The sequence below is a fragment of the Penicillium angulare genome (genome assembly GCF_028827245.1).
Source record: "Penicillium angulare strain IBT 27051 chromosome Unknown utg000007l_segment0_segment0, whole genome shotgun sequence".
NCBI lineage: Eukaryota > Fungi > Ascomycota > Eurotiomycetes > Eurotiales > Aspergillaceae > Penicillium > Penicillium angulare.
Genome location: NW_026623166.1, coordinates 849,692 through 864,858, shown reverse-complemented (window position 1 = coordinate 864,858; position 15,167 = coordinate 849,692). Strand labels below are relative to the sequence as shown.

Here is a 15,167-nt window from a genome sequence, read left to right as displayed (position 1 = left end):
GAATCTAGGTACATGTTCTATTCTATTTTAATTTATGTTTTGTTTGTTTGGAATCCGAGTCCTAACCCGTTAAGCTGTCGTGTGCCATGTGCACTAGTTAGTTATACCGGTAGTTCTTCTCCATTCTTCTCCGGAATCCCAGTATCTGTCAGTAAGCTATTAACGCGTATGTCCCTAGCGGAACAACGGAAAGCGGATTTAATTTTTAATTTTACCTCTTTTTCGTAACGAAGACACGGTTGACAGACTGGAGCCTAAATCCATGATCCATTACTTCAAACGGATGAATGGATAATAGAGCAAGCGCAACGCCACCAAAGTAAATCCTAGCGTTCGATTGGGCCCCCAGAACCCGTACACTAGGGAATCGTCGGATCCATGGCTTAGTCCTGCAGAAAGGAACAGAGCGGAGTATAGAATTAGAATCTGTTTTAGAATAGACCCTGTTAAATCCCTCATGTGATTTTTGATTTCTAATGCATTGTGGACTGGGCAGAGTCTGGAGTCTAATTAGTCTGGAGTAGGGACTCCATAATGGCGTTTGGGTACGTGGATGTGTATTCGCTTCTAGCTGAAAATGAAAATGAAAATGAAAATCTCGGAGAAAGCGAGAGCAAGAATTGGAATGGTGGAGAGTGGCCAATAAGCGGTGGAAAATATGGGGAATGAAACAGATTAACTGTGCTTGACTGTGCTCCGGGTTGATGACTGTTTTCGGGGTTGCGGCACGGCACGAGTGGAAGAGCGATGTTCCCTCCGGAGTATAGACCCAGTTGAATGGTGTCTGGTTTGAGAGGAAATCCGTCCAGCCGAGGTGTGTTATGACTGATGACTGATGACTCCCTGTGTCCTGTGTGTCCGTATATGCCGGAATTAAGGGCGCCACCGAACATTTGAACCCTTGATTTGATTAGGCCTACTTATCTCGTAAGATTGAAGATGACTCTCATGTATGGGGCACAGAGTACATGGACTGCATAAGTGTAAGTTAAACAAAGTAAGGACTGGACTAGCCTGATGGCCAGATGCCTGTGCGCGGCTCCCGAGGAGTTTTACATGCGGTTGGTACCCGTGTCCCAACACAGTGGGACGGGCAAAAGGCTACGGTAGACGACTTAGAGACATGGGATGAATTATGGATGGCTGATTTGCAACTGCAATTACTATTCACTGGAAAATAACTCCGCCTGAGCACCGATCGGGGAGAATGAAGTTGGAAGGGGAAATGCGGTGAAATGCAAAAAGTGGTGACGTTGAAAAGTTCTAGTATTCAACGGCCCTGCGTTTTACGGCTACGAGGCTGGCATTTAATGAAGACGGAAGCTTCTTATTCGAGGAGATTCAGGTTAGTTCAAAGTTTAGATCCTGTACAGCGTCGGCATCCACTCCAGATGCTCCTGGTTAACCCGACAGAGTGATTCTCAGCCCCTCATCCTGAATCTACCCACTTTCCACTTTCCATTTTCCATTTTCCCTTTTTTATGATATTGTTATTGTTATTATTTCTCTTCTAGGTAGCTTCCGGTTGCCGATATTTGCTCCGTTATGGACCCAGGCCAGAGAAGCGAGACGATCGGCGGATCATCCTGAACCGAAGGGGCCGCAGGATGGGAAATCCTCGGGGGGTGCCAGATTAATTTCGAGCCACAAACTATAATCCTCGTCTGGAGACTATTGTTTTTGAGTTTCCCGGGAGATAGTATACACTGTAGGAGGGTGTGGCTCGTAGCAAATCGGAGGAAAGGGAATTAACCGTTCCGGCGAGTTTATACAGCCTTCCGAGGTTGGAAGGGGGGGGGGTATATTCAATTGGGGCACTAGAATATCAATTCCGAAGTATGGAGTTTGGGTATGGGGGGAATCATGATGGAGAGTTAGCAAACCTACACCGTGACTACGAAAGTATGTGGACAGAATATAAAGTGCGAAGTACATACTACAGTCGAGTCCAGACAAAGGGATAATGAAATCATTGCAATCCTTAATTCCCCAAACCGCGCTAATGTCAGCCACCGGTATTTCGGGGGGAACAAGAAAAAGAAAGCCCAAAAGTGATCGGCCTTGTTCGGATAGGTCGAAGCGATGTATCAGAAGCGCGGATGGTTACCTCGGTGGTTTGGACAGTAGGGACCGGGCTTTTTTCAAACAGATCCGTCGGGTTGTTGAAATTAGTACTCCGTGGAAGACTGCAAGACTGAAAGACTGAAACCGACGAGAGAAGTGTATAGAGTTGGGGCATTCTGGACTGGGAGAACTGTTTGCAGCGAACCCCGACAGGTCGGTTCTGGAGCGGGAACACGTTGGGTAGGAAATCCATCTGCAGTCGGGCCGAAGATAATTAAAGGGGAATAAATTAATATTATGATTTTTATAATTCTATGATGACAATAAAACAATAATACAATAATAAATGGTAATTAATAACTCTGGATATCATCCGCGGAAGAGACGGAGATATCAGGAAGGGGGATTCCCCAGCAAGGAGATAAAGGAGATACAAGAATGTGAGATATGGGAAGAAGAGATAGATACTAAATTATCCTAAGATAGTAGATAGTATCTGCAGAGTAGCTCTGCAGAAGAGCCTCTTGTAGACAGAGAAGTAGCTACATCTGTGAGTAAGGGCTAGTAGCATCTAGCATCTATCTTTGTAGTAAGATCTCCTGCAGCCAGAACCAAAAGTCCAAGGAGTAATCGGAAAAGCCTCAGTGGACCCAGCCATTTGTTCGATTTCTTCTATCGGGCTTCCATCCTGGAGAGTTCAAAGTTTGGGATCCAGTTACAAGTGGGCTCCACTCGGCCTTCGACCGAAGCCGACACAGCGGAAATCCCAATTAGCAAATTAACATGCTAATGTAACTTTGGGCCGTGGCAAAAGAGAATTCCCCCTTCACTCTGTCACCGTCTATTAGTCTACTCACTCTATCATTCATATATCTCTTCTCTCTCTTTTCTTTTTTTGTTTTCTCCAATTTTATTCCTTCCATCTCCCCATCTTCTTTCTCCCCCCCTCCCCTCAAATCAGGGTTTCTGGTGGATCTACTCCAGCGCACTTGTTCTTCCCCATGTCCATCAAGGCATGCATCCCGCAATAATGGACTGAACTTGCTGGCGATCCTTACCGTGAGACAAAACCCGCCATGGATTTCATCGTGAGTATGACCTGTCTGCCGTTTCGATCTCGAATCTCTCTTTGTCCTCTGTTCTGTTCTCTGACCGTGCCTCTCCCCAGCTTTCCTTGACGCACTTTTGTGAAGTGCATGGCCCAACTTCAATTATCTGCTCACAAGTTCTACCCTTCTCATGCGCTCAATGCCATGGAGACACGGATCATTCTTCCGATTCCCCATCTAATTCCCCTCAACCTCGATCACCGGCCAACTTTCCCGGCCAACCCGAATCCAAATCACCAAAGATCGAAGACCACCCTTATTTCCTGCGACCCCAACAACCCGGCTCGCCCGAGGAACGAGCAAACCGCGCCGGCAGCGGAGAAGGCGACACATGCGCCAGTTGTTCCCTATCTCTCCCAGAAGACGTGAGCAAGCAACTTCCCTCGCCAACCACCCGCGACGGCAAAGTCAGCAATGGCTCTAGTCCCGTCCTCCGCTCCCGCGAAGTAGTCTACTCGTGCGGAAACAGCCACTCAGACCTCGACGACGATGCCTTCGATTCCCACTCCCATACACACGCTTCTCCCCCAGATTCCCTACACTCATCCTCTCTCGCATCCGATGCATCCTGCCACACACACATGTTCACCTACCTCTCTCTCCGCGGCCCACCAAATCCAGCAGACTACGCGCTCCTCCGTCGCTCCTCGATCCGCACTTTGAGCTGTGAACTCCTTCCCCGCGGCCTATCCGCCGGCCCAATTTGCTTCGGTGACTCAGTCGCAGGCTACACAATCGCTTACATATTCCGTCTTCCTGATCCTATGGCCCGTGGCAAACGACGCAGCTATGCCCTGGTGGCACTAGCCGGAAAAGATGCCGGAAGAGCATTTCGCGCATGCCCCATCATCTGGCGCGCATTCGGTCGCATCGCATCCAGCATCGTCAATGCGGCAGAACGGTTCCAGGAAGACGAAAAGAAACGCGAAGAGGCTAATTCTCCCGGCTCGAAATCCGGTGGGTCTCGTCAGTCTCAACATCAACCGGTTTCATCCTTCTTGACCGGTCGAGCTTTTGATCCGGCCGGACAACCGCGCCGGATGGGTCAAATTCGTGCGCGCAATTTGGCGGAGATTGTTGGGAATGAGTACATTTTTACGGAGTTGCATGCGCATTTTGTTGCGCTGCTTCAGCAGCTTGGATCTATGTTTGGGGGTGTGCCTATTTCTGATGAACAGTTTGTTTGTTCGACTGTTGGTGATGAGGAGAGTGTTACTGCTGAACAACCTGTTCTTGTTTCGACTACTGATCGTGAGCGCGCGAAGCGTTCATCGTCGGCCAAATATGATGGGAATGCACTCGATGTGTCGAAGTTGGATATCTCTGGCCCGAAACCTATCCCTATTACTCCGCGACAGTCTGTTGTGGCATAGACTTGACTTGACTTTGCTTTACTTCTTCTTTCTTGCCAACTGCCAACTGCCATCCGCCATCCGCCATCTGCCATCCGCTATCTACATCTACCTTGAGATACCCCGCCTGCTCGTTTTTCCTTTCCAGGCACATTCAATTCAGTTCGACCATTTCTTTTGCTTTTCTTTCTACCTTTTTTGCCTTTCGGTTCGCTCTGCTCTGCTTTACTTTTTGCTCCTTTTTTTTGCTTACAAGCGATACGAACTTTCCGCCTCGCATACGATTGGGACGTTTCTTTGCTTTGCTTTTTTTTTTTTTTTTCGCTGTAAGATGAATACTGGGCATAGACGGCGTCTCAAAGACAAGGACGGAGTTACTTGGGTTTTAATTTCTTTTTTCATTCTTCTCTTGAATACCTTTTTCGTTCTATTGCCTTGTTATTGGCTCTTGGGTTATTCGGGAGTTTGACGACGTAACGAGGCATTCAAGAGATATCAATGTATTCTATGTATTATTGGACACGACAATGACAGCAGGCTTTATATGGCTGATGCTTCTTATCTTTATAATATTATCTTTATCTTCTAGTATTGTTTTTATGGTGTATTATTTGTGTAGATCGGATTTGTGTGTGATGCTGTAGTATTGTGATACACAATACTTGCAGGATAAAATCTAGTCTTCGTGATCCAATTATTGTATATTGGTAGTTGCTAGGGCTCTGTTTGATCTTATCGAATGTACTAGTACCTACAATATATTGCAATACTTATTGTATAGGGAAAAATCTAACACATACTATTCAACCATTGCACACTGGCACGTCCTCCGCTTGATCATAATCTTCAAGTTCTTTACTGTGTAGTAGTTCCCTGTTTTTGATCTTCAAGTTGTCAAATGTACAATCTATTGCAATACTTACAACATAGAGATCAAATCTAGATTAAATTATTGCCCAGTGCATGTTGTCCGTTTGATCTTCTTCACTTGCCAAGTGTGCAATACCAGTGCAAAAGACTGCAACTGTCCCTCTCATTCACAGTATAAAAGAACTCTGAATACCCCCCATATCCATTTTTCTTCCATTCCATAACATCCCCTGAATATCTACAATCCATTTATTCACCATACCAACCATCTCAACATTTTGAAAATACCAATCAGCACGATGACCAACCATACGTCCAAGTCTGACGCAGGTAGAATCCAGGCTACCCAGGTATTATCTTCTTTTCTTCAACATTCGAACCCTTACGCCCTCTCCTTTATAGACTAATGCCTGGCGTGGATGAATGCTTACAGGCAAAATCTGGAGGAGATATGTCCTCTGGTGGCTTTACCGCCCGAGCACAGGGTGCCGGGGATCGGAATACCAATGCTGCCAGTGCTCAGGGCTCTAAGCCTTCGAACAACTCCGGATCTGGCAATATTGGCGCCGGTAAGGGTGGTTCCACTGGTGACTCTAATACTGGGGCCCAGGGTAAGCGTTAGCGCTTTTACTATTTGGGGCTAGAAGATCTTTGCTAGAGGAATTTGATCTTCCTGCTTTGTTGTGATGCTATTTGATAAAATTTCCTAGTCTTAAATCTTGCTCTTGAGATGGAATTCGCATAATATAGAATAGTAAATACTTTGAGATCTTCAAATTCGTAGATGTGGTTGATTTAGGATGTGATGTATTACGTCTAAAGATAGAAGGGAAACAGGAGAAAGAATAGCATGGAAAGATGATAGTATTGAAATGCTAGCTGCTGCTAGGTAACTACTATCTTCAGACAATACATCACTTCAAGTTTCAAGGTTATATTCATGCTCGCGTCTGGTCCAGGATCAATATCAAGATGAAAGAGAATTAATGGACGAATGACTCAAGCGCCCTCATCACACGTAATATACTTCCACAACACTCCAACCTATGCCGCGGTAGGAAGCTCATAAGTCCACTGCGACTCTCCTGCCCACAGAGGGAAAGAGTTCGGAATCGTCTGATAGTACTCCTGAGGCATAAAACTGTCCAATTCAGACTTGACACAACCAGATTGAATCAAAGGCAAACCCTTGAATCGATCCTCAATCCACTGCAACCAGGTCTGTCTCGCTGCATTAATGCTAGAGAAATGACTTCCCTCCGCGATATACAAAAGCTCGATATCATTAGGGTACGCCTTGCATGTCTCTTCCATAGCAGTTGTCGTCGTATTATATCCCACGTATGGATCGGCGGTTCCCTGAATAAGAAGCAATGGTCCCTTCACAGGCCTATACCCAGGCTCGAAAAGCTTAAAAGCTCGAACAGACCATGTCTCCGTCCAATCTGGCTGTGCATCTTCAGGAGTCAATATCGAACTTGTAGCTATTTGCCCTCCCTCAACTTCATTCATCAGCTCTGTCTTCCTAACACCAAGCGGAGTAAGCCAGTCACTCAGATTGAACGATGGGAAAATCCTCTTGAGATCCTTCCCAATCCATGAGAGAAAATACTGGATACCACCCTCGAAGGCGAAGATATTCGTCGGTGGAGCAAGGGCAATAGTACCGAGATGATATTTGGAAATGTCGGAAAATGTATTGTTCTTTTCGCCCAGAAGCTCTGATAGCCGCCAAGCTGCTGAGCCACCTTGACTATGTCCCATAACGACATAGTCTTTCGAAAGTTGTCTCGGGAAAGAAGCCTGTGCTGCTCGTAATGCGTTTAGCGCATCACCCGCACTCGCAGCTGAAACAAGATATTGGTGTGGAACAAAGCTTCCATCCCAAGATGTACCAACTCCAAGCCCGGCGTAGTCGGGTGCTACAACTGCGTATCCGGCTTCGGCGAGGGTAAATGGGACCAAGTCATCATAGAATAGACCTCGATGGGTTGAGGGCGCAGCATCAGCGTAAAAGCCTGAGGTTCCGTGTGTCCAGAGGACGACAGGCGCGGAGGGAGAGGTAGCGTTTCTTCCTTTGAAGGCTTTGGCGTGAAAGGGCCAAAGAACATATGCCGAGGCTGGGACAAGGGTTCCGTTTATGTTGGTTGTGCTGTATATGATCCGGGACATGGCTATCTTTGCGGGGATGGAGAAGTTAGACGGGTCGGTGAACTTCTGTAGCTTGATGACTTGTCCTGGAAGCGTGGGGTATTGGTCTTTAGGTATATGTTGGATGTTATAGAAATCATCCTGACGAGGACCACCGTTTGCAAGTTGCGTTCGATCAAAGTTGATGATGGTGTTTAGCGTGGCGCCGGCGAAGCTTGTTAGGTTACCCAGTTTGAGCTGGGAGGGACTAAGCTCGAAGCTGGAGTTCCAGTTTGTTGACTGGATCTCAAAACCTTGGCCTGTGGCTTGTTTTAGCCCTAGGGCTAGGATGATGAGTGGTTGGAGGTACTTCATCACCGTCAATCGAGTAGGATGTCAATTGGGTTCTTGAGGGCTTACTGTTAGATTGGTTTGTTTTTGTTAAAAAATAAATAAACAGAAGCGCTGAATTCACTGTGTTTTTATACTCGAGTCCATCACCTTCATCATGTTCGTGGTTTATTCGAGGATGATGGTTCAATTCCAAATCATCGTATTCCCAAAGACGTGAGATCTGCTCCAAGATCATTTGCTGATGATAGATGCCGAATCTCCCGAGTTTCCTGGATGCCTGAAAGGATACGCACTCTCATAGTAACCAAATAAGTAGTATAGTAAGATCAGATCAGTGTCGAAATACACCCATGGTGGGTAACCGCGGACGATTAGACAGGGCTCTGATTCGCCGGAAGAAGATGCATGTGCGTATTCATGATACGCCTGCGCCTCGATGACAGGGCGAGACCAACAAGGAATACGCTCTGGTATCCACTTCTGACACCTGGAGAAGTTTATCTGATTCAATTCAATTCAAACTTCGAAGCATGGATTGAAGTCCTGATTATCGCTTATTTGTCATTAATCTCCCTTTAAATCATTTCTGTTTCTACACTGCACTCAAAATTGTGTTGGCCCCATGTTCTTGGCAACCATGCTGATGATAATCAACCACACAGGATGAGATCAAGCAAAATCAACTCGAAAGATTTCCGCTCTAATAACCTATTGGAATGACTTGGCATTTCTGGAATTTTACTAAGAATATTTGAGCTTATGGATTAAGTGCTTGGCGAAGCTGAGATGATGGCTGAGCTTCATAAACGCGGGATGCCAAGTTCTCCGCACATGAGGCTCAGACTACCACCGTTCTGGAAATGATTTGGAATGGGATGATCATGGCTATCTGGATGATGCGTTGAATTGAATGATTTATGTATATAAGGCACCAAGTCACCTTCGTTCTGATCAGTTAAATTTGAATCAGCTAGACTACCATCCAAGCACATTATCATCGCCTCCATTCAAACAAATATTCTTGTGATTCGTATCCAACAATCATGATGATTCTCCAATCCACTCTTAGCTCTGCACTTCTTGCTGCTACCATAGTTGCTCTTCCGGCAAATGCAGCCCCTCAACTTATGCCTAAACGCTCAACAGTGGAGCTAAGCTTACCAGCTCAACTACGACTTGCAGACACGTAAGTTATTGAATATTCGCCTCAATGAACGAATTTAATCTGATTAAATTCATTAGGGCCGTCGACCGTTACCAGCTTCTGCCAAAAGACGAAGACTTTATCTTTGACTTTAACAAAGCCGAGATTCCGTTCGCCAACCGCAAGACCTTCCCAGCCCTTACTGGCTACGGGACTTCAATGAGTGTCTCTGCACTGCCAGGTATGTCAATAAAATAAAGTCCATATTGATTTATGCTAATGACTTGAATAGCTTGCAGTATGAGCTTTCTGCATCTCCACCCTCGTGCTACCGAACTCTTCGCCCTTACATCCGGCCATGTTATTACTGACATGGTACCGGAGGGAAATGTCACTGATTCCAATGGCAAACAGCGTGTCATCACCACGGAACTTTATGCTGGAATGATGACTATTTTCCCTGCTGGCTCGTTTCATACGCAGGTGAACCCTGACTGTGAACCTGCCAATTTCTCGGCAGCCCTTACGGCTGAGGATTTTGGAATTTCCATGGTCGCGGATCAGACGTTTTCTCTTCCCGATGATGTCGTTGCTGCGACCTTTGGACAAAGTATTGCTGGTGAAGATATTGATCGCGTGAGGGATGCGATTCCCGGGGCTACTTTGATTAGAGTTGAGGAATGTCTGAAGAAATGTAATATTCAGAAACGCCGGACTTGAGTAGATCGCAGCTTGAGCCTGTATATCAGGATTGTTGACGAGCATGTAGTAGATGATTTTCCGTGTGTTGCTTTTGCATTTTGTTTGTTTGTTTGATGATATTCAAGTTGGAGCTGTCTAGAATGAGAAGCAAATATGACAATATATGGGTGTTCGGGTGTTCATTAAATATATTATGCGAGGAATTGGAGCTTTTTGCACGGCATAATTTTTGAGCCATGTAATTCATAGAAATTTCCGTTGTTTTGAGCTCGGAGTATCTGCAACATAAGAAAGGAGGAAGAGATTGAAGGAATTGGGAATTAAAACAACGTGGTATAGATTGGACGGATAAATATCCCAATTTCGGTTATTCCGGGCACCCGGGGCCACAATCAAAAATCCCACCGAAAAGAACCTCGCAAAGACCCGCCTCCCTAACCCCCTCGTCAACCAAGCAAGATGGTCGCCTTTGACAAGTGTGAGACCCGACCGGCCCATATCGATGCCATTCTCAATGGCCTCGATCGGTACAACCCCGAAACTACCACAGTCTTCCAGGACTACGTGGCCCAGCAGTGCGAGGACCGTACATTTGACATCTACGCCAATCTGGCTGTACTGAAGCTGTGAGTCGCCCTGGATTCCATCCCATACATGGATATATCTCGCGAAACTTGGTGCCTTTATTATGATGAACGATTTTGTTTCCTATTAGCCTGAAAACCCCGCCTAGGAACGGGGTCGATGGATGAAAAACTGGTGTTACTGAAACCTACCTCAACGCAATTATATTGCATGAGGGCGCACCCATCTTCTTATTTCCATTTATCAATTACATACCGGGAATTATTTGACTAATTCGCGCAATTACTTGTGAAAACTAGCTACCAGTTCAACCCCCACCTCCTCCAGGCCGACACCGTCACCAACGTCCTCGTCAAGGCCCTGACCGTCTTCCCTTCTCCCGCTTTCTCGCTCTGCCTCTCTCTTCTCCCAGCCCACACCCAGCCTTTCTCCACCACCCCAGAGGCTCAGGCTGCCGCTCAAAACTCAGACTTTGTTGAGTCCGTGCAAAAGCTCGCTCGCCTGTCTACCCTCCTCGAGTCCGCCCAGTACACTCAGTTCTGGTCCACACTCAATTCCGATGACCTGTACGCTGACTTGACTGCTGATGCCGCTGGCTTCGAGGAGCTCGTCCGCATCCGTATCGCCGTTGAGGTTGGCAAGACTTTCCGCTCCGTCGCCACTGACTCTCTCGAGCAATGGCTCGACCTGCGCAGCGGTGAGGCTCTCGAGAAGTTCGTCACTGAAGTCTGTGGCTGGAAGGTTGATGGCTCTGTCGTCAATGTCCCCACAAACAAGGAGAACGAGGTCCGCAGCGAGGTGAAGAGTGAGCGTGTTGGTGTTGATATGTTCGGTCGTGTCATCCGTCGCGGCTTCGAGCAGGCCGCATAAATGGTCCATATCTACCTTCACTTGTTTTTTACTTTTTTTTCCTGTTCAATTTTCTTTGATTGGTTTCATCCTCCGTCCTTTCACTTCCCTGGCTTGAAAAAGAGTCGAGGCAAGTTTGAAAGATTAAAAAAAAGACATGAGTTCATGAATTCCCTGATCCGTGATGACGGTGATAGATTTCGCATGTGGAGGGCTCGGAGATGAGTCGGGATCTGGCGCATGCGGCGTTTCTTTTCTCCCTTTATACTGGGATGTGTTTTATGCTTGAAATGAGCGGATGAAGGGTTGTTGCGAGAGATGTCCGTGTTCATACCATACCTCCTATGCTGAGCCAAACTCATCTGGCTCGAAAAATATAAAACATACCAACAATCTTAAAGACAAAAGAAGACCCCTCATATACATTCGTAGTGACTCATCTAGGTTCATAGGGTATATATGGTTAAAAGCTGGTGGTAAATGTAATAAAATCTATGCAATTCTGTTTTTTCGTAACAACAATCATCCCAAGTTATCTGGTATATCAAAGGAAAGGCAAATCTATTTCATCTCTTCCCACTGTACACCAGCCCACTCCTCTCTCCACCCAGTCTGCGCAAGTGTCTCGGGCACACAGTCTTTACCACAAACACCCATCACAATCGTACTCCACTCCATACCCGCATCATCCTTTCCAAGACCAACACCTTCCCGTCCATCCTCAAGCACACTGATAGCGTGCGGCACAAGTTGAAATTCAAACACCCGCGTAGCACCACAGTACTCACACCGGGGCATGTGTCCACCACCAGTCGTAGTAACTCGACCAGCAGAGTGCTCGGGATGTAAAAGCTTGCCAACCTGGTCCGCATACGAAGAAAGAAGTGGTGTACCACGGTACTCGTAGCGCAGGACCTGCTCAGGGTTATGCGCAAGGCGGGTAGAGAACTTCATGAAGGCCTTGTCCATTTCAGACTCAAATGCATCTTTCAAATCAGCGCCGCCGCTTCCGTCTTCATCCATTGGCTCCATTTGTACATTGTCTGGGACTGTAGGTGTTGGTGGCTGAGAGAGAGTCTCGTACTCAGCGTCAAGGAAAAAGTTCTGGTATGGTGCTGGGAAAGCGGATTTAGCTGGCCACGGGGCACCGGGACCTTGTGACTCGGGCGTTGGCTTGAAAGGTGTTTTTGGTGCATTCGATGAGTCTGGGGACGAGATGCGGACTTTGTCAGCGAAGGATTCAGCGAGCGCGTTCGCAGATTTTTGCGCAGCTGGTACTGCTGGTTTGGGCATGGCAAATGGATTACCACCTGCAGACGCAGAGGGGGTTGAGGAAAAAGGATTGGCGTTTGCAGAGACGCTGTTCGTGAGCGAGGTCGCTCCGAATAGACTTGCTCCTAAATCTGCCTTGGGCTTTTGGGGAACCGGGGCGGGTGCCTCACTGGTTTCATCTTCCTCCTGTTGAGGTATAGGGTCGAGGTCGACTCTACGAGCTGCTCGGTAAGCTCGAATGCTTCCTGGCTTGCGATTGCATGGTTTTCTGGGGCAACCGAATAGGTATAGACGACGCTCATTGTGGGAGAAATGGTCGGGCAGGTCTCCGTGAAGTTCGAGGAGTAGGTTCATAGGACTGTTGCAAACTTTGCAATTGGCAAAGTCGCCTGGTGGAGGAACGTTTTCTTCGAGCCATTTCTGTAAAATATATTATTAGTCTATTTGTTCTTGTTCTATATTGATTTCAATATTTGAAGATGTGTATGCACATACCGGCCAACCACCCAGGTGGCTGACGGTGTCTTCGATAACTTCATCGGCAGAGTAACCGAGAAGCACACCGGTATCGGTAAAGTCCTCATCGGCACTGGAGTCGCTGTCGTAGGGATCCATCTTGTTGGCGATTGATCTGTGCAAAGTCGCAAAACCCCGCTGTCCATAAAAAAAATGTTGCGATAAGCGATACGGCCCGCCCCACTCTGTGAATACTACGTCGTCATTGGCTTAGCTTCCCCCAGGGCGTCATCATTCCACCCCAGCTCGTCACTTACAGCTCCTCCTTACGCTTATCCCACAGGTAGTTTGCAATCATGCTATCGACCATGGGGACCCAGAGAATGCTCTGGATTATTTATTCAGTTGTGAACTTGTTCATATCTTTGAGCAGCGCAGCGCAGCAGCAACCGTTGCATACTATAATAGATGCCGCTCCAAAGCGGGTCGCTGTCATCGGTAGGCTCCAGCACCCATAAGCCCGAAGTAATCAATGCGAGGAGAGCCGCAGAATAGATATGCTAACATATACTAATAGGGGCTGGAGCTGGAGGGTCATTTGCTGCATATGAACTGCGGAAGCTTGCGGATGCCTCCAACATCCCTGTGAATGTCACTGTATTCGAGCGGGCCTCGTATATCGGTGGGCGCTCAACAACAGTCAACGCTTTTGATGACCCCGCATACCCGACAGAGCTGGGTGCTTCAATTTTCGTAGAGGTCAACCAAAATCTAATGAATGCATCCCGCGCTCTTGGTCTCAACGTTCGCGGTGCAGCCTATGAAAGACCTGGAGAGACTGATGACTCCATCGGAATATGGGACGGCTCTCAGTTCGTCTTTACACTCAAGGACTCTTCTGGATGGTGGAACATAGCTAGACTATTTTGGAGATATGGACTGGCGCCACTCTATACTCAAAACCTTATGAAGCGTGTGGTCGGCAAATTTTTGAAGATATACGAGGAACCGCTGTTTCCTTTCCGGTCGCTATCCGAAGTTGCAGAGGCAGTTGGCCTCCTCAACGTGACTGCATCCCCGGGCGATGCTTTTCTACAAGCGAACTCAATTTCGGAACTCTTTTCAAGAGAGATCATCCAAGCCAGCACACGGGTGAACTATGGCCAGAACCTACCACTGATTCATGGACTGGAATCCATGGTTTGTATGGCGACAGATGGCGCGGTATCTATTCGTGGCGGAAATTGGAAGATCTTTGAGGGGGTTATCGAGGCATCCAGAGCTGAACTTAGACTCGATACAGCGGTGACTGAGATTGTGAAGACCGATAAGGGCACCGTGCAAATAGCCTCTAAGCCGACTTCTGATCCTGACTCGGCGCAACCAGACGAATCCGAGTTCGATGAGGTAATTATTGCTGGTCCACTACAGTACTCTGGAATTTCGATATCACCACCTTTAGAACATATTCCGGATGACATCCCGTACGCCAAACTTCACGTAACGCTCTTCGCTTCACCATATCGAATCTCGCCTGAATTCTTTGGTCTCCACGGCAAGGACGCACAGGCCCCAGAAACCATTCTTACTACCCTTCCTGGAGGCCTTAACCTTGGAACAAACCCCAGAGGGGTTGGACCTGCAGAGTTTTGGAGTATCAGCACACTCCGGATGATAACAAGAACCGTCATCAAAGATGGACAGCCACATCTCGAAGATCATTATGTATATAAGATCTTCTCCCCAGAACGACCTACTGCCCAGTTTGTTGCGGACTTATTCGGAATTGAATTCTCTCATGGTGGTCCTGGCATGGTGACCGTTGCACCTGATAATGCTACTATCGGTGATCTTCCCGAGAGTGAGATCAGCTGGTTCCACGAGAAGATCTGGAATCCATATCCTCTTCTATATCCTCGTGTGACATTTGAGGATACTCTCTTAGCCCCTGGAATCTGGTATACCAGTGGCATTGAAAGTTTTATCTCAACGATGGAGACGAGTGCACTTATGGGTAGAAATGTGGCAGCGCTGATGGTGCAGTCATGGGAGAGAGAAAAGGATGAAAAGAAAAGCGGGCCTTTGAAATGGAGGACGGAACTCTAGTCTTTGATCTATCGGCACTGAAGTCATTTCTTAACAATACACACTCTTGGGATCTGCTACTTTTCTGCTATTTCGTAATCATTTCCCAATTTTTCCCGCGCGTAGCTGATGGGAACGTTGGAAGGTTGGTACTGCTCCAGATTTGAATAGGTGGGTGCATAGACAATGCTTCAC

At 47.1% G+C, this 15,167-nt stretch overlaps 7 protein-coding genes across 7 annotated transcripts; 5 read left to right on the top strand and 2 right to left on the bottom strand.

The window, feature by feature from the left end:
- Positions 1 to 3,140: 3,140 nt before the first annotated feature.
- N7478_009590 (folliculin domain-containing protein) lies at positions 3,141 to 4,546 on the top strand (the record flags this gene model as incomplete). The annotated part of the gene is made up of 2 exons (XM_056925804.1): positions 3,141 to 3,152; positions 3,233 to 4,546. 2 exons carry the CDS (start codon positions 3,141 to 3,143, stop codon positions 4,544 to 4,546), a joined length of 1,326 nt encoding a protein of 441 aa, XP_056775174.1.
- A 1,255-nt stretch (positions 4,547 to 5,801) lies between these two features.
- Positions 5,802 to 6,140, top strand: N7478_009589 (uncharacterized protein; the record flags this gene model as incomplete). Its single annotated transcript, XM_056925803.1, has 2 exons — positions 5,802 to 6,006; positions 6,106 to 6,140. The coding sequence occupies 2 exons, from the start codon at positions 5,802 to 5,804 to the stop codon at positions 6,138 to 6,140; spliced, it is 240 nt and encodes a 79-aa protein (XP_056775173.1).
- Positions 6,141 to 6,439: 299 nt separating this feature from the next.
- N7478_009588 (putative secretory lipase) lies at positions 6,440 to 7,900 on the bottom strand (the record flags this gene model as incomplete). Its single annotated transcript, XM_056925802.1, has 1 exon — positions 6,440 to 7,900. One exon carries the CDS (start codon positions 7,898 to 7,900, stop codon positions 6,440 to 6,442), a length of 1,461 nt encoding a protein of 486 aa, XP_056775172.1.
- Positions 7,901 to 8,922: 1,022 nt separating this feature from the next.
- N7478_009587 (germin family protein) lies at positions 8,923 to 9,743 on the top strand (the record flags this gene model as incomplete). Its single annotated transcript, XM_056925801.1, has 3 exons — positions 8,923 to 9,065; positions 9,122 to 9,264; positions 9,316 to 9,743. 3 exons carry the CDS (start codon positions 8,923 to 8,925, stop codon positions 9,741 to 9,743), a joined length of 714 nt encoding a protein of 237 aa, XP_056775171.1.
- A 441-nt stretch (positions 9,744 to 10,184) lies between these two features.
- On the top strand, positions 10,185 to 11,180 carry N7478_009586 (CSN8/PSMD8/EIF3K family protein; the record flags this gene model as incomplete). The annotated part of the gene is made up of 2 exons (XM_056925800.1): positions 10,185 to 10,351; positions 10,610 to 11,180. 2 exons carry the CDS (start codon positions 10,185 to 10,187, stop codon positions 11,178 to 11,180), a joined length of 738 nt encoding a protein of 245 aa, XP_056775170.1.
- Positions 11,181 to 11,720: 540 nt separating this feature from the next.
- Positions 11,721 to 13,046, bottom strand: N7478_009585 (small subunit rRNA maturation protein TSR4; the record flags this gene model as incomplete). The annotated part of the gene is made up of 2 exons (XM_056925799.1): positions 11,721 to 12,851; positions 12,927 to 13,046. The coding sequence occupies 2 exons, from the start codon at positions 13,044 to 13,046 to the stop codon at positions 11,721 to 11,723; spliced, it is 1,251 nt and encodes a 416-aa protein (XP_056775169.1).
- Positions 13,047 to 13,255: 209 nt separating this feature from the next.
- N7478_009584 (putative prenylcysteine lyase) lies at positions 13,256 to 14,993 on the top strand (the record flags this gene model as incomplete). Its single annotated transcript, XM_056925798.1, has 2 exons — positions 13,256 to 13,385; positions 13,465 to 14,993. The coding sequence occupies 2 exons, from the start codon at positions 13,256 to 13,258 to the stop codon at positions 14,991 to 14,993; spliced, it is 1,659 nt and encodes a 552-aa protein (XP_056775168.1).
- Positions 14,994 to 15,167: the final 174 nt, after the last annotated feature.